The sequence below is a fragment of the Equus quagga genome, chromosome 1 (genome assembly GCF_021613505.1).
Source record: "Equus quagga isolate Etosha38 chromosome 1, UCLA_HA_Equagga_1.0, whole genome shotgun sequence".
In the NCBI taxonomy this organism is placed as follows: Eukaryota; Metazoa; Chordata; class Mammalia; order Perissodactyla; family Equidae; genus Equus; species Equus quagga.
This window is the reverse complement of record NC_060267.1, coordinates 182,086,913-182,105,126: the sequence shown is the minus strand read 5'-3', so window position 1 is coordinate 182,105,126 and position 18,214 is coordinate 182,086,913. Positions and strand designations below refer to the sequence as shown.

Below are 18,214 nucleotides of genomic sequence, written 5' to 3'. Positions count from 1 at the left end.
CCGGCCCCGGCGCGCCGTCCCCCGCCAGCCCGGCTGGACGCGGTGGCGTGGCCCCGGAGCCCGGCGCCCGCGGGCGCACCGCCTTGACCCCGGCGGCCCCGCGGCAGGCAGGCGCCCGCAGTTCCATGGTGGGCTCGGAGCGCGATGAGCCGCCCGTCCTCCACCGGCCCCAGCGCTAACAAACCCTGCAGCAAGCCGCCGCCGCCGCCGCAGCCCCAGCACGCCCCGTCCCCGGCTGCGCCCCCGGCCGCCGCCACCATCTCGGCTGCGGGCCCCGGCTCGTCCGCGGTGCCCGCCGCGGCGGCGGTGATCTCGGGCCCCGGCGGCGGCGGGGCTGGCCCGGTGTCCCCGCAGCACCACGAGCTGACTTCGCTCTTCGAGTGCCCGGTCTGCTTTGACTATGTCCTGCCCCCCATCCTGCAGTGCCAGGCCGGGCACCTGGTGTGTAACCAATGCCGCCAGAAGTTGAGCTGCTGCCCGACGTGCAGGGGCGCCCTGACGCCCAGCATCAGGAACCTGGCTATGGAGAAGGTGGCCTCGGCGGTCCTGTTTCCCTGCAAGGTAAGCCCAGGTGCCCTCCGCGCGACTCCGCCCGGTCACCTCCCGGAACTCCTGCGTCCTCCAGCCCACCCGCAGGCGCTGAGAGGCAGGTGACATATCTTTTATTTAAAAAAAAAAAAAGTGTACCCGTTGTCCGCCCTTCCCCATGCCCACCTGTCCGCTTTGGGAGTAGCCTTGGGCTGACGGTTGCCCGAGCGCTGACCCCAGACTAATGGGCACGCGCTCGTGATTAGAACGCATCCCCACTCTCCCCGCGCGGTGCCCGCGGCCTCTGCAGACGTGTACTCGGCTGTGCTCGGCAGGGCTGGGCCGCTCAACTACAACTTGGACTGGGAAGCTGACTCTCAATGGGGGTTTGAGGCGGAGGAAATGGGCGAGATAAACGCTCCCTTTACCAGCGCTCAGCTTAGAAGGGTTGCTCCTGGATTCTTCCTGCTCCCCGCGCCTGCCGTCTGCGCACCCCTGACACGTGGGAGCCCTCGGGAGGGTAGCTAAAAGGAGGGCGCCTAAAGCCTGTTTTTCTCCAGCACAAGAAAACCCTGCAAGCCACGCCTTTCCCTCTCCTAGCCTTCCAAGGACTGGCGAGTTGTGTTTTTTGCTCAGTAGGGTGAAAACAAGAGTTGACCAAGGATTTCACAGGAAGGGCACGCGGGAGCTGTTGTTACGGTTCTTGAAATCCCATCACTTTATTTTTTATGTAGTTTAAAAAGTTATAGATGCTCCTGCAAAAAATGCAAACCACTAAGACAAGAAAAGTCAAGGGAAAGAGCAAGCCGTCTGGCCTCCTTCCGCTGTTGTTAGGGTCCGTGTGCATCTTTATAGGGGTTTCTAAACACAGGTAGATACAGCCTCACAGCTGAGTATAGAGTCGTAGATGTCAGCATATGCTTGGAAGGTTTATATATCCACTCGCATAGATATAAGTTGTTCTCCAAAAATGGTTTCTGCAACTTGCTGTTTTAAATTCATGTTATCACACCTATTTTTCTGTGTCTGAAACCGAGCTGTACCTCATGGTATCTTAACTGGCTACACGGTATTACATCATGTGGTCATATTATAACTCTTGTCTCTTAAAAATCCTCAGGAGCAGTGTCAGAGACATACCTGTGTAGATCACCTCTTAGAACCTCGGGCTATACCATGAAGTTCGTTTTCTAAAGTTGGAAATGGGAGTAATGTCACTAATACTTTCAAGTTTGTTGAGAGGAGCCGCCCTGCCTTTTGGGCTGTTTGGGCTGTCCTGCATTTCTCCTTGGTGCTGCTTACTTTTATAGGGCAACAGCTTATTTTTAAATTAAAAATAATCCACCAGAGAACTGAGCTTGGGACTCAAGTCAGTAAAATGAGTGATTTAATTTGGTCTGTGCCCTGCCACAAATCAGTTTTAAAATAGCATATTCAAATAAGGGTTTGAATCCATGTTTGGGCTGCGGGTTTCAGGCAGTCGTAATAAATGACTCTGCCTTCAGGCAGTCCTCATCTAATGTTTACTAATTCCCCCAGCCCAGGAGTTGTTTCTCATACAATTTAGACAAAATAGTTCCATAATTTTCTTAGGGTCAGGAAGAAGGTGGCAGCCTGGTGACAGCTGAGCTAAGAGTGGATATCTGATGTTTGAGGTATATTGTGGGGGTGGGGGATGCCCCACAGGGTTTCTGGGGAGCCATCTCCTCAGCCCTTCACTTCCCCCCAAACCTTCCGTGGCCAATAGAAGAAATGGCTTCAGGTGAATTACCATTCACAAATGAGCATTTGATATCAGTCAGTATTCCATAACTTATTTTTAAAAAGCAATCTTGTAAGCGCATTGTGTTGCTCCCAAGAGAAAGAGAAGGAAGCAGTTACTCTGTGTGAAGTGTGAGGTTTCACCTTCAGGATCTGGATTCTGGTTCCTGTTGAAGCGTATGTTCTTTCCTAACGGGTAACGTGCTAGTGAAGTCTTTCGGGAAGACTAGTTCTCTTGGGAACCAGGGGTTCCCAGCATTTCTGTACATGTCAGTGATGTCCCAAGACGCTGTTCTGTAGGGATGCACTTGGGCAAAGCCGTCACTTTGCAAGCTGAAATTAAACAGGGCCAGCTGTTCCCCTACAGACCAGGAACCAAGAAAGTGATCTTGGGGTCCCTTCTGTGTGTGTGCATGTGGGTGAGAGTTATAAAGCTGAAGTATGCATGTCCCAGCTTTGGTTGGCTAGTAATCCAAACTGTGGACAGGGCGGCTTGGCCAGTTCGTTTGGATAAACCAAACCTGGATGTATTCAGAGGCCCAGCAGGCAACCCAGCTATGTCAGCTGGGGAGGATGAGAGCAATCGGGAGCGGTAAGGCCTATGTCAGCTTCAACAAAACAGGTCTGTGTAGCTGGCCCTGTGGCCTGCACTTGCTACTGGAGATCATAGGGACTTCCCTGTCACTGCCCCTGCCTGCCCTCAGATCTCTCCCATGGGCTGGCTCATGTGAGAAAACCAGTTTTGGGTAGAGTACCAGAGCCCAGGTCTGCAGAGTTGCATGGAGCCGCCATTGCTTGCCTGGGAGACCACCTCTGGGGGCCTGGATTCCTCCTCTGTAAATGACGAGATCGGACTGCCCGACTTCCAAGGACCTGTAGCCTCTAGCATTCCATGAAAAGAAGGGAGGCTGGGTGGGCTGCTTCCGCGGCGCCCTCAAGGGGCCAGCCTCTCTGCTGGGTTGACTGTTACTAGATTGCCTTTCTTCTTTCCAGGTGAGGAAACAAACGTCTATGGAGAGGTTAAGTGTTGAGTGACTTGTCAAGGTCACGCAGTGGCCAGTCCATGCACCTGCACCCCACAGGCACACATCACACCTTTGTACTGCTCACTATGTGGGGATTTTTGAATGTGAGCTCATACTCCAAGGGTGTACATCATAACTGAAGGCTGACAACAGTAGTAAAACCCTCTGACTGACGAGTTCCCCAGATGGGCCTCTGATGGGAAAATCCCAGTGAGACAACATAAATTCACTGTAAAATTCATTGGTGGGAATTTTGTAGGGCATGTGGGTTGGGAAGATGGGGGGAAGTAGGCTACAAACCTCATTTTGGGGGGATTTCATCATGGCTCTGAACTGCTCCTGCTTCAGTCGGCCCCACAGTGGCAGTGCTGTCAGATGGCTTCCTTACTTAGGTGTGGGGCCCCTGGGTTACAGGCTTGAGTGCTGCCAGCTCCTCTTTCATGTAGAGGGCACCACATGCACTAGTAGCTCTGGTCCCCTTTTAAAAAAAAGGGTCTCTATCAGGGCAGGGCTGTCTTCCACTTGTGGTATTTTTAGTCCATTCTACAGCTTGTTGCACGCCTGAGGAGTTTTGACATCCTGTCCCCGTATCTCAAACCCCCCGTCTCAGTGGAGTGTGGGTGGAGGAGAGAAGGGAAGGCTGACACACGTGCCCCTGCTCAGCAGTGCATTTTAGCATCGGCCAGGCACTTCTCTCCACAACGGTGGGAAATGCTGACCCACTGCAGCCCACTCAGGCTATGATACGTTTTCCTTCCGTTTTCTCTCTGTCTTCTCTGCAAGTTTCCCGTAGCATATCTCCAGGTGGCTCTTGAACTGGAAAGCCTCGGTGAGATGAGTCTTCCCAGCAGTGGGACCGTGACAGTGTTGTTTTGTTCCTTAACCACAAAAAGGCAAGTCAGATAACCCAGTGGAAAGCTAAAAGCTCCTCAGTGTGGACTCATCTTGTGCAGTGGAGACAAACTCAGAACACCAGCAGGGACAGGTGTGCAGGGGGCGTGGCCTCTGACCCGTGGCCTCCGGGTTCAGGAGACCTCGAGAGCAGATGAGACGGTTGGGCGCTGGGGACCCCGGGCCGCCTGCGAGCAGGCAGCTTCGGCTCAGCTCTGGCTGACTGGCCCAGGTCGGGATGTGGATGCAGCCATGCCACACCTTTGAATTTTTTCAAGAAAAGCCATAAGTCTAGATTTTTAAAATGTTAAATATCTCAATTTTTTCTTTCTTTCTTTTTTTTTCTTTTTCTAACATTGGCCAAATTCAAATTTAAAGCCAGCGCTTGCAGGCCAATCCAAGCATGTCTGGAGACCAAATTCCACCCGCCCCTGTGCAGCCCCTGATCTGGGGCTCTTGTGGGGAGCGGTCACGAGTGGAAGTTCTCGCTGAGCTCTTCCCATACGTGAACTCGGGAACCCCAGGAGGCTCCAGCTGTAGATGAGGTTACAGCTCATTTTCTTCTCCTCTCTATTTTGCCGAGGGACGATTTCCTTTGGCCTTTGGGAGACCTGAACTGTTGTCTTGTGACTAGATGTTTGACTTTGTAAAGTCAGTTTATTTCTTTGTACCCAAGTGTCTTTAAGAGAAAGAGTTGGGGGGCTGCCCCGGTGGCCCAGTGGTTAAGTTCACATGTTCCACTTTGGCGGCCCGGGGTTCACCAGTTCAGATCTCGAGTAAGGACATGGCACCACTTGGCAAGCCATGCTGTGGCAGGCATCCCACATATAAAGTAGAGGAAGATGGGCATGGATGTTAGCTCAGGGCCAGTCTTCCTCAGCAAAAAGAGGAGGATTGGTGGCAGATGTTAGCTCAAGGCTAATCTTCCCAAAAAAAGAAAAAGAGAGAGAGAAAGAGTTGGGCTCAATGATTATACCAAGGATCTTTTTTGCCCTGAGATTGCGCAGTCTAGTAAGCTGTCCCAGGGAAAAGATCGGAGGCAAGGGACAGGACAGGGTCCTCCCCCTGGCTCTGGAGGCCCGCCGTCCAGTCCTCCCTGAGCCTGTTCTTCTGTTAAGGAGAATGGAGACGACGCCCAGCTGGGGGGCGCTCTGAGGTCAGGTCGGAAGTGCTGCAGGGGGCTTTTGCTTCCCCAGATCAGCTGGCGGATGGCTGGTATTGGGGTGGTTGCTAGGTGAGGGGTGATCAATCACCTAGAAGCCTGGGGGGATAGCCGATTTGCCAAAACCATTTCAAAGATCTCTTTCTAACCTCAAAAATTCTCCTAAGACACAAATCATTTCCTTTGGAACTTGTCCCCGCGGTCTTCACTACTGGCTGGAGCTGAGTGGGTTGTCTCATAAAAGCTGCGCTGGCTGCAGCCAAGCCCGCGAGATCGTCGAGAACGAAATTGACAGGACAGCTTTTGAGTGTAAAATAGGAACAGAAGCGCCGGAATGCCAGGTAGGAGGACTGAAGTTTAATGCTGACTCTACACATAGTTGGCCAAAGATTTTTCACAAGTTACCACGGCCTGGAACTGGAGCAAATCATTGTTACTTACGGTTGATCTTTAGGACAGTTAGAATGGAGGCGAACCAAAGGAACAGCAGGTGTGGCCTGGGAAGTCCCCAGTCTGAGGCTGATTAAATTCTCCTGTTCTGTGTGAGAGCCCTCCGGAAGCCCCATATGAAGTGTGACGTTCTAGGACCACAGTAAGACCTCCTGCAAAATGTCTGCAGAACCAGACTTGCACATCCGACAAAATTTGTGAACGGCATTTCTCCTTTAAACCCATAATGTCCCCACTCCTTGAAAGGCGCACATAGTAGGTACACATTTGCTGAAGTGAGTGCCGGCATGTGTATTGCGGTGAGTTGTGCAGAGCGTGGTCACACACGGGGCGTTGGAGTGTGACTCCACTCCGGACATCCTGAAAAGGAAAATAAGAAAGCTAAGATGTTTTCCTGATCAAATGTATCTTTACATTAAACCTTAGAGTGTGCTTTCTAAGGCTTAGGAGAGATACTGAAAATTCTCTAGCAGAATTTCATCAACTTTGCCCCAGATGCCCATCTTTCTCCATTAATTTCTTAAAAATTGGGAAACTTGTCATTCTCGTTTCCAGTTGGGTAAAGACTGTAGGTGATGAATATTAGACTGTATGTTGTCTGTGAGACAAAAGGTTACCCTCCCAGTGTTAGCCACAGACGCTGTGGAGATGGGTGCAAGGTACACCTGTGTTAAGTGTGTGGGCCTGGGCCCGATGTCACAACCTTGAGTCAACAAAGGAAGTGTCTTTGGGTCACTCCTCCCCCAGATTACCTCTTCCTCAGCTAGTGTTGAGGGCAGGCCTTACTCAAGTCTCCTGGTCAGATCCCCATCTGTCCCCACTGTGACAGACTGGTGACCTCTCCCAGCCTCAGTGGCTCATTGGTAAAATGGGGAGATGATTAGCTTGTTCAGAGGATCAAACTCAGCATTAATTCATGTGAAGCGCCACACACAGCCCAGCACAGAGTGAACCCTGAATAAATGTCACGGCGAGAGGCTGACAGAGAGCACATGGCCAACGTCTGAGGTCAGGCCCAGGCATTAACTTTAAAAAGAAAAACTGGAATCTTGCTAATTTTCTTCCGTGGATTCCCTCTCCGAGATTCTCTTCCCCGCTCCCGATCGGGGAGGGTTTCCTCGAGCCGGCTGAGGTGGCCCCGGCATTGGTGTCCAGTGCTGAGACGTTTTTTCGTTTCTTCAATGCTTTTAGAAGGGAAAGCCAGTTAGACTAGGCAGCACTTTTTAATTGTGTATTTTATTTTACACATTATAAAATATGTTTTTTAAAGTCATGATCTTTAGTTTTAAATGTCGAACATATAGAAAGTAATAAAAAATTAAGATCTCCTGTAATCCCCCACCTGGAAATAACCCCTATACCATTTTTGTGTATGTCCTTGCAAACTTACCTCTACATCAATGGAGTTTTCACTCAAAACAAAGCAGGTAGGACAGGAAATCCACAGGCTATTTCATAACCTGCTTTTTCATCTGACACATCATGACTGCTTCTCCACATTGTTAAATAGTCTTTAAGGTCATGTTTAAGAACTGTGTAGTCTTACAATTCCACAATGGTATCAGAGTTATTTATTCAAGCTCCTGTTTGTGGTCATTTAAGTCATTCTGTCTTCTTACTGTGATTAAAAAAAAAAAGGTACTGCTAAACTGAATCCTCGTGCATAAGAAAATAATTATTTCCTAATGACAGATTCCTAGCAGTTGAGTGGTGGGGCCACAGGGTGGATGCAGAAGTGCAGAGCTTCTGATAGTAGAGCCAGATTGCCTTCTCCCTGGGAGTCATTGACAAGTGCGGCCCACTCTCTCAGCACCCCACAGTGGGTGTTGGCATGCTCGTTTCTTGTGCTCCTGCCTGCTGCTTCTCCCCGAAGTAACCTCAGGCCACAGTTGGCTCCTCCTCATTACCCACTCACTTTTCATCTGCCTTGGATCTCCGGCAGCCCCGAGCCCGCTCCTTCCTACACACCATCTGCCTAGCCAGCCATTGCCTCCCGTCCGCCCTCGTCCTTCTGAAACTCTGAGTCTCTCGGTGGAGAGAGAGGTGCCAGTAGAGCCCTTCTGAAGTCAGGGGAGCAGAGCGGCCTGGAGACCTGCCTGCAGAGGTGGTGTTGGAGCGGCGTTATGAAGGATGAGCGGCAGGTTGCTGGTGAAGAAGGAAGATCCCGGTGGGGTGAGGTGGGGAGGCCAGTGGAGCTGCTCGAGAGGACGTTGTTTACCTGTCTGAACTAGGTGTACTATCTCATGTTATCCTGCTAATTACTCTGAACAGGAAATAGGACACGGTTGGTATCCCTCCGCAAGAGACTGGCCCACACTCATGCAGCTTGTGAGTGTGGGGAGCAGAAGCTCCAGAATGGCCTTGTAATGACATGTACGGTGTCTCCCACCTCGGCCTCCCGCCGTGTCTGCTGCCCACTCCACCCTGCTGAAGAACAGTGAGCCCCAGACTCACGTGGTGGCTTTGGCAGGGACAGCAGTGGTACCAGAAGAGCACTCTTTATTAGGATTGCCAGGTAGAATACAGGATGCCCAGTTAAATTTGAATTTCAGATAAACAAATAATTTTTTTGGTGTAAGTGTAACCCAAATATTGCCTGGGACACACTGGGCATCTTGTATTTTTATTTGCTAAATCTGGCAACCCTACCACTTAAGTCTTCTGGGGAATTGGACTGCTTCAGTTGAGGAATAAAGACTGCTGAGGGATGTGGCACTGTGAAGAGTGGTCAGGGCCGTCAGTGTGATGATGCAGGTGGAGGCCTGGCATGGAAGGGTGAGGGCAAATCGAGAAGGTGGCCAGGGTGCTGGTAGCATGGCATAAAGCCACTCACTCTGAAGGGACTTAGAACTGGTTCTCCAAGACAGTGTGTGGCCACCTGCTAACTCTGGCTATGGTCAGATGAGAAGCAGACTTGGTCAACTCAACTTTTGTTTAAAGTTTCTAAGATTTAAAATAAAGCCTTGCCAGCTCAGGGGGTCTTCATAAGGCCACACGCCACCACCCCCAACAGCAGGATGTTCTCAGATCACTGCAAAATGGGGTTTGTCAACTTTCTCTTAAGCAAAAAGGAGGAATTTTTGAGCCTGAGATTTTCATTGGAATTGCCTTCTCCAGAACAAGTCCAGTGTCAGTATTTTTTTAGTCTCACCACTGTTGGACAGTCCTGGTACTGAGTGACATTGTCTTCTCATTTAATTATCTGTGGAACCCTTACTGCACTATTGGTTGATAAATATCTCTTTGCACTACTTCATAGCATACGTGAGGAATCTGCCATTTGAGTTAAGTGAAAATTCGCTAAGATTCTGAGAGGAAAGATACTAGACAGATACAGGTTAAGTACAAGTCACAAGAAGAGCTTTCACTTTGTCCTGTTGTCCAAGCCTGAACTTCTCCATGGCTCATGATACTCAAGGCATGAGTTGTAGGCAGTTTTACAGACCCACTCAGAAGTGACATGGTAGGCTCGGTTCAAGGTCACACAGGACACTGGGCACTTGAGTTCTAATCATAGCTATTCGACCAGTGATCGTAAACACATTTTTAGCAAGAGGGACATAGACCTGTCAAAATGACAACAGTGTCATCATTTCCCCATCTGTGTAAGGTTTCAGAAAAGCTATAAACACCCCCACCCCAAATAGTTTATGTAAATAAAATGTGTGAAATGCCTTTATCAAAAATTATAAAACAAACCCATAGTGACTGAAGTCTAAAATAAGCATTTTGCCTTGCATGATCTCAAGGTGTATTGAATCTTTTTTTTTTAATTCTAAGTTCCACAGTAAAACTTTTAATTACAGTAAAATTAACATGGTGGAGAACAATCATCCTCTGCAGATAAACCTCATATTTATTCATTTACCAACAAATATTGGGTGGGTGGGAAGCAGACAATAAATCAGTAAACCAATTAACAAACTTAATAGGCCCATAAATTAACTGGAAAATAACCTGCGATCATTCAGTGATATTTTGAGGGCAGATAAACACATTTTTAGTAACAAAGGAGCTAACTTGAATTGCTAGAAGTCCTTTTAAGAAGTGGTAAAATTTAACTGCTGGTTAAAATGTAAGCTTTGCCCTGATTTTGGGTCTAAACCAGGTATAGCTACAACTCCTATTTGAACAAGTCTAAAGAATGTTGAGGAGAGAGCCTCCAACCAGTAGGTCCCTATTGTACATAAAAAGTTATCCAGCCAGGAAGTCATCCTTCCAGCTGGACTCACAAGCTCTGATTCCATCTCTGGGTTCACCTCTACCCGTGTAGAGGACGGAGGCGTGGGCAAGTCATTGCTGGAGCTCCTCTTCAGATGTGGTCCGCAGTCGAATAGGAGTTCTCCTTGGACCACTCAGGGTGGTGGGTAAGGAAACCGCGGAGCCTGGAAACCATAGTCCAGGGCCCCAGATTTGTCAGGTGCCCACAGACCTTCAGAAGGATCAGAGGAGCAGTGGAGAAGACTTTTGTCTTCTGTGGAGGTGAAAGAAGAGTTGGTTATTGCACCAACTGACGTCTGCACTGCACAGCTATTGGTTCACTAAAATGTGTCCCAAGAGCTAGAAAAAGAAAAACTACTAACTTAGTTGTATTTCCATGTGGATGTGGAGTTGAAAGTAGGTTTTCTTTAAAAAAAAAAACAAAACACTATTATAATAAAACTTAATTCATTCAACCAACTTTGCAAAAGGAATCTCTGTCCCATAAGGATAAATATGCCAACTCAACCCCTGGATTCTGTAATCTTTTTATTTTTATATGATTTCAAATTTACATAACAACTGCAATAATAGTACCAAAAATACCCACATACGCTCTATCCAGATTCACCATTGTCTCCTTTTTGTCCCATTTGCCTTACCACTTGTGTGCTCTCCATTAGTACGTGTGTTTTTTAAACCATTTGAATGTAAATTGCAGGCATGCTGCCCCTTGACCCACTGTGTTTCTCCTAACAACGACAAGGACATTTTCTTACTCATTATGGTAAGGACATTTTCTTACTCATTATGGTACGGTTATCAAAATCGGGAAGTGCGACCTGCAGGAGACACTATTGCCTAATCCTCAGGCCATATGCAGATTTCGGTGGTTGCCCCAGTAATGCCCTTTGTAGCCACTTTGGTTTCCAGTCCAGGGTCCCGCGTTGCCTACCGACCGGTGCGCATTTTGGATCTTGACAGCTCACGCAGACTGAAGGAAAGTGCGGTTTGCTTTTTTGCTTACTCCAAGACCAGGGCATTTCTTGGATCTAATTCAAAAGTTTATGAGCATCAACAACAAAATATCAATTGTGCTTTGTTTTTCTTGAGACATTCTCACTTGGGGCGCTGGCAGACACTTAGCTAACACTTTTCACTGTTTCCCGGGAGGTGAGCAGGTGGCAGCAGGTGACCTCAGTCCCCCGAGGGGACCTGCTTCTGCGCGGAGCTCACAGCGCCCCCATGGGGCGGGGTTCGGCAAATTGTTCTTGAATCACAGAGAGTCAAATTTAATTAAATAGGTTAAGTGACTTGTTCTAACCAGTCACAGGACCCATGACCTTCACAGCACCGTGGCTAAGAAGGGTTATTCTGTTTATATGGTCACACATAAACAAGTCTAATGTGACTGTGGTTATTAGGTAACTAACAGCTGTGTAGTATTTGACTGTGTTTCTGACCTATCTTGTCATGTTTATTTGTGAGTAAAGGGGTTTCTGTGTCAAAAAGGGAAAAACCCTGTCCAAATTCCAGCTTAAATATAGCCTTCAAACCCCATGCCGAGGAAAAGCACTGGCACTATTTACTGCTCTCTTCAAGGACTTAGAATGAGGCCCCAGGTCACACATTGCCTTTCGTGGCAGGACACGTTTGCACAAGACTTCTGAGCCGCTGCAACGCGGAAAGCTTCTAGAGAGAAGTCACAAATGTTATTTCAACCTTTCTTTGTTTCTCCTTCTGCTGGGCCATCTTCCCCGCCCTCCTTTCGTTAGCTTTGGGCTTCTGTGTGTGGTTGTGTCCCTCCCACCAGCTGCCCTCCCCCCCAGAGGTTTACTTACAGCGAATTCCCATTGCACCCCACCCCGGGGACAGGAGCAGAATTTCCCTGCGGAGAAGCTCGTTGGCGGCTGTGGACCATCCTGGAGACAAGGCAGCCCTCCTCGAACAGCCCCGAGCAAGAGTGGGCAGCGGAGGGCCCGGCGGCTCCTTGGCCCCTGCACGCCTGGTGGCGAGCCCTTTCAGGCTGTGCAAAGTGGAGCCTCAGGACCTCCTTCGAGAAGCCAGAGAAGGCGGGGAGGGCTCCCTGGGGGTTATGTATTTGTGAGGCGCTGCTGCCCCGTTCCTGAGGGAGAGGCTGTTTTTCTCCTGGCAAACCCAGGAAGAAGTTAATATTAGAAGGCTGTGGGCCCTGGGTTTTCCGGGCGCTGGGTTGGGGGCAGGGGGTCACGGCAGATGTAAATTGTTTCTTTTTCTCAAAACATTGATTCTTTGTTTGACTCTTAAGCAGTTGGTGCAGTGAGGGAGCCCGAGGAGGAGCGGGGACGGCCGCAGGCTCTACCCCTGGCGTGGCCACGAGTGACCTGTCACTCTGTAAAACTGGCCGAACCAGCTCCCTGGCCACCTCCGTGCTCCAGTGTCTTGGGCCATCCTGGGAGTGCACATGGGGTGGCAGTGACCAGCCGGGGGAGGGGGGCAGGATGGCGCTCCGCCAGCTGTGGTTGTATGGCCTGGCCAGGTTTTGTCATTCATTGAAAAACTAGTGGCTCTCCACCAGGGTGATTTTGCCCCCCCAGGAGACGTTCAGCCATGCCTGGTGACATTTCTGGTTGTCATAACGGGGGGTGGGGGGTTGGCACTTGCTACTGGCATCTAGCGGGTAGAGGCCAGATATGCTGCTAAACATCCTACAGTGCACAGCAGAGCCCCCAGCACACAGAATTATCTGGTCTAAAATGTCAGTAGTGTCACTGTGGAGAAGTTCTGACGTAAACTAATCTGTCAGTCAAGGCCCTGGCAGTCTAGGCCTGCCTTCCCAGTTAGGTCTTATCCCCACCCAGCCTGTGCTAGACAGAGAGAACCACTCCACCCACACTCCACTCCGTCCAGTGAAAGCTTCCTTCCCCCTCCTCACTGTCCCCACTGTGAAATCACCTGTGCCCCTGGTCTTCCTTGGTTCTCTGTATTTTGCTGTATTTGAGCTGTCTGTGGTTGCACACAGGCAACACAAGGGTGGGATCTGGGGCTGATCTGGAATCTCTGTGTCCTAGGATGGAGAGTCACAGCCCTTAGTAACCCCTGGAGCTTGTCAGGACAACACCGGCCCAGGGGCCAGCGCAGTCTGTGTCGCTGCTCAGAGGCCCCTGGCCATACGGTCTCAGGGAATTCACAGGCCCCGAAGCCTGCCCTCTGATCTCTCCGATGACAGCCCCTATTGTAGGCGACCAGAACACCCACCATGCTGTGGAATGTCATTCCAGGAATGCTGAGACTGTTACCAGTTTGAAGTGTGGCAGCAGCGTGTGTGTGTGTGCATGCACGTGTGTAAAGTCTGGATCTTTTCAGAGATCATCTCTAGTCCAGCCGTCATAAAGCGGCCCCAGTGGTGATGAAGACACGCTCTCCCTCAGGATGGAAAAGGGAAGGAACAGATTGACATTAAAGTTCAGCTTTAGAACAAGCGGAGCAAAGCAGTCACCTGGCACTGCAATAGTATGTTTGTTTGAGCTCACAGAGGCTCGGCAAGGTCTCTTTCACAAGGTCGCCGTCCACACAGACGCTAGGTGATCCCTTTCCTATTGGTGTAGTCTGCGACAGTTCCCTGCCCTCTAGACTTGAGTTGAAGGGAGAGGGTGTGACTTCTAAGGCAAACCAAATACAACTCAGAATCTAAATATTCTACTGGAGTTACTCAAGGAAAAGTTCTAAAATGACTGCTAGACGATAAATATTTGCGTACGCTGGAGGTCGTGAACATGGAGTGGTCGGGAGACGGGGGTGGTGCTCCTCCGGCCTCGCTGCCAAAGTTCATCTCGTTCCCGGAACTATCCCTGGGCAGCTGTGGGAAGCAGCCCATTCTGAGAGGTCCTCAGATCCAAATACTGATGGCCTGTTTCAGCCAGAGGATCTGCCAGGCTCTGGGCTAATTCTTGCTGTTTTTATGGTGCATGTGTGTGTTTTTAAACTCTGGGCAGAAATGCCTCACCGTCACTCACAGAAGAACATCGGCAGGCTCTGTGTTCTTAGCTGCGCCCGAGACTTCAAACACAGTTAACAGGAATGAGTGTTTTAGGGCCTTATTCTTGTCAGGAACACAAAGCATCAATATATATGGATAAATAAATAAATAAATTTGTTTTGCCTTCTGATTAAGTTTTTTACACCTATGCTTTTAAAATTAGTCCATGGTTAAAAAAGATGAATAAGCAATTCCTTTGGGCAAAGTAAGTAACAGTGAGATGGTTCTGCCAGTTTCTGTTGAAGATTACTGTGACCCGCTTTAGGTACGGGCGAGGAGCGAGCTGCATTTCCTTCTCTAAGCCACTCTCTTCTTCCTTATTAGGGAGACTCATCTCCCTAGGAGTGGAGACCGGCTTCGTTGCTCCTGCCCTCTCAGAGACTCGAGCTTCGGGTCTCCTATGGAGAAGGTGCTCGGCGCCTGCACGTTGCTAGTGATAAATTCAGCCGCACAGGTTAGAATTGGACCCGCTGGAAGTCCGTAAGGGGTTTATCCCCGAAGGCAGGGTAGGGAGAAGCAACAAGAGCTGTGGGGTTGCTTGGTTTTGTTAGTAATTGGACACAGCATCTTAGAAAAATGACCTGGCCCTGCCCTCCTTTGGTGTCCTCATGTCTCAGGAGGGGGTGGGGGAGTCCAGGTGGGGCACGCAGACAGCAGTTTACCTGCCACTGTGTGCTCGAGGGGATGAGGCTGACATCTGGTTTCACCCAAAAAAGGTGATTCAGGTTTCCTTCTTCTTTACAAGACGCCAGCGTTATGCGCTGGGCAAGTGTCTACTTGTGGCCGATTCTCCCCCGGCACCTGGGACTTCACACGGTCGTTCCTGTGGGCTTTCCACGATGGGTGTGATTTATCCACTGGGCACGTCATTCCGGGTGCCAAGGGGAAAAAGGGGTTGTTGCTACCCTGTTAAGGCAGCATTTGAGGGGCTGACTGACCATGTCCGAAAACTCATCTCGGACAGGCGCCCACTGCGGGGCGCACTTTGGTTCCCCTTCCTCCTGGGCCTGCCATGAGGCCCTGACATCCCTGGTCATGAAGCCAGGTGCACTGGACTTGAGGGAGCGGCCTGGGCAACGTCCAGCGGGCTCAGGCCCTTCGCATTTTAACCTCCACTGGCTGGAGCCAAACTGGCCGCAGTCTCCTGAGTTGGTCAGGTAGCTCTTGGATGTGATTTCCTTTTACCCAAAAAGTATGTTTAAAGCCCCTGGTGGGGGAGGGTTTAAAAGATGAGGAAGCTGAGGTGATACTTTAGCCATGTCAGGGGCCTCCAGCCCTCTTTCCTGGGGGGTCCAGAGGGCAGCCTTCCCCACACTCAGCCTGCCAGTCACCACTTGAAGCCGGGAAGAAGTGCAGAGGACAACCAAGAGGAGTTAGGCTATTTTCAAAATGGTCTTAGGTGAGAACTAGTCTGGAGATAACCCACGTTCCTTGCCCAGCCTCAGCCCTAAGCAATTTTAAATTGCTTAAAAAATTCTTTAAACTCACAGAAAATAAGGGGGCAGATCAGGCTTTCCAGGGCTGGCTCAGCGATGTTGTCTGAAGTGTTTATAGTATGAGCACTTTAGTTCTCACATTTTTAATGCACGAATGGGGGGCATGGAATGCAGTACCTTGCTGGCTCAGGAGATGCCCCTGATTTCATGTCTGGCAATACTGATGGTGAATAGGAACTGAGACTTTTATGTATTTAACTCATCTGGAGCAAAAGTAGCTGACATGAGAATACAGGTTAAGCCCCGGAAGCCTGAGGTCTGCACCTGTGGAGGCTCTGAGGCGGCCCGATGGCTCAGTGTGTCTCTTTCCTCCTTGCAGTATGCCACCACGGGCTGCTCCCTGACCCTGCACCACACGGAGAAGCCGGAACACGAAGACATCTGTGAATACCGGCCCTACTCCTGCCCTTGTCCTGGTGCTTCCTGCAAGTGGCAGGGCTCCCTGGAAGCCGTGATGTCCCATCTCATGCACGCCCACAAGAGCATCACCACCCTCCAGGGAGAAGACATCGTCTTCCTGGCTACAGACATTAACCTGCCGGGGGCCGTCGACTGGGTGATGATGCAGTCGTGCTTCGGCCACCACTTCATGCTGGTGCTGGAGAAGCAGGAGAAGTACGAAGGCCACCAGCAATTCTTCGCCATCGTCCTGCTCATCGGCACCCGCAAGCAGGCCGAGAACTTTGCCTACAGACTGGAGCTGAACGGGAACCGGCGGAGACTGACCTGGGAGGCCACGCCCCGGTCCATCCACGACGGCGTGGCTGCAGCCATCATGAACAGCGACTGCCTTGTGTTTGACACAGCCATAGCACACCTTTTTGCGGATAATGGGAACCTTGGAATCAATGTGACTATTTCTACGTGTTGTCCCTGATGCCCTGAAATCATTCGGGCATCGTGCTCTCTGGTTAATAAAGGTTTTTATAGATGTTTTATTCACTATGTCTTCACACGTCGGGACCCAGTTACCCTGTGTTCTGTCTGAACAGCAGCTTCCCGTCTGGCATCGGCCCAACAGAGTTCATTAAACTGGGATGAATGGGGTTGGCCTGTTAGTCATTCGGAGGCTGCCTTGTGAGCTAAAATCAACTTGATTATTCACTTTTATTTACTTGCTGAACAGCACTTGACAGGTTGCTCAGGGCTCCTGTAGACCAGTCTGTCGGGAATCGGAGGCTCCTGCCCCCCTATGTTGGTCCCTCCAAATTGACAAAAGCACAGTGACTGTCAGCAGATTCTTTAACTTTACTTTTATCTTGTTTTTAGGGGGTAGGGATTGTTTTAATGCATTTTAAACGGTGTTTCTCAAACTGGATGACTAACCAGCGTGCACAGAAGCACTGGAGTACCCATCTTCAATAGGAGGGTTTGTGGGGCCTGTGAATTCGACAGTCTCATCAGGTGATTCTTTCACAACAGAAGAGTTTGAGAATTGCTGGGTTAAATTGTGGAAAAGGGTCCAGATTTTAAAGGTGCTTAAAGATTGCCCTCTACTGACACTGTCTGTCTACTGTTTGATCCCCCGACCGCCCCCACCCCCACATTAAAACCAGAACTACAGCCCCAGGACACACGCCTGAGGTTGGTCACTCTCTTGTGTTTGGGGCGGATTGCCTAGGAAGGTGAGTCATGTGGCCACTGACAGTGCTCACGTCATGAGGTTTTGCTCCTCACGAGTACCGATGACCTGTTCACACGTGGCTCCCTTGGAGGCCCTCCTTGACTGTAGAGGTTGGGAGAGACTAGATCAATAGAGTTGAAAACGCTTTATAACCAGTGTCATATGCTTGCTATTTAAAGGTTTGTGTTGGGTTTTTTTTGCCACATTCACTTTAGTTTTTTAATAAATATTTTCCAAAAATGAATGGCGTGCTTCCTTTTGTGACCTGAACGATGTATATTAACTGGGTGCCTACTGTGTGCAGGTGCAGCAAAGCTCCCCCACCATGTGGGCTTGGAGCCTTCCTTTTTCCACCCGAGCACACAGTCCTTTGTCCAAGCTCAGAGCGCAGGTCAGTGCAGCACTGGGCTCCAGACTCGCTCCTCTGGACGATGGAGTGTCACTGGTCTCCCTGGAGCTGCCCGTGCTGTCTGAGTGTGCTAGCGCGGGTGAGAGAAGAGTATTTCTCCTGCCCTGCAGACTCAGAAGGAAGAGGCTTGGCTAAGCTGATGTCCTGAGTACTGGGTTTGAGCCAGGATGACCCACTCCCTCGGTCCCAAACCTAAACTCTCAAAAGAATTCTGAATATTAGCCCAAATGCTCAGTGAGGACTGAAGACTCGACCTTAGCGGCCGGATGGCACTGGAAGAGTACCAGGTGGAAGATGGCATTACAGTCGTTTTGGGTTTTTAGGTGAGATAATGTGTTGAGGCTGTTTTTGCCTTTTTTTAAGATTGGCACCTGAGCTAACAACTGTTGCCAATCTTTTTTTTTTTTTTCCTGCTTTTTCTCCCCAAATCCCCCCAGTACATCATTGTATATTTTAGTTGTGAGTCCCAGTTGTGGCATGTGGGATGCCGCCCCAGCATGGCTTGACGAGTGGTGCCATGTCCGTGCCCAGGATCCGAACCAGCGAAACCCTGGGCCGCCGAAGCCAAGCTCACGAACTTAACCGTTGCGCCACGGGGCCGGCCCCTGTGTTGAGTTTTTAGCCAGGACAGAGTTCTGGCAGTTAAGGAA

General features: G+C 50.1%; 1 protein-coding gene across 1 annotated transcript; it reads left to right on the top strand.

Annotated features, from left to right (window-relative positions):
- The first annotated feature begins 6 nt into the window (after nt 1-6).
- On the top strand, nt 7-17,399 carry SIAH2 (siah E3 ubiquitin protein ligase 2). Its single transcript, XM_046676876.1, has 2 exons — nt 7-561; nt 15,851-17,399. Exons 1-2 carry the CDS (start codon nt 145-147, stop codon nt 16,406-16,408), a joined length of 975 nt encoding a protein of 324 aa, XP_046532832.1. The 5' UTR covers nt 7-144; the 3' UTR covers nt 16,409-17,399.
- Nucleotides 17,400-18,214: the final 815 nt, after the last annotated feature.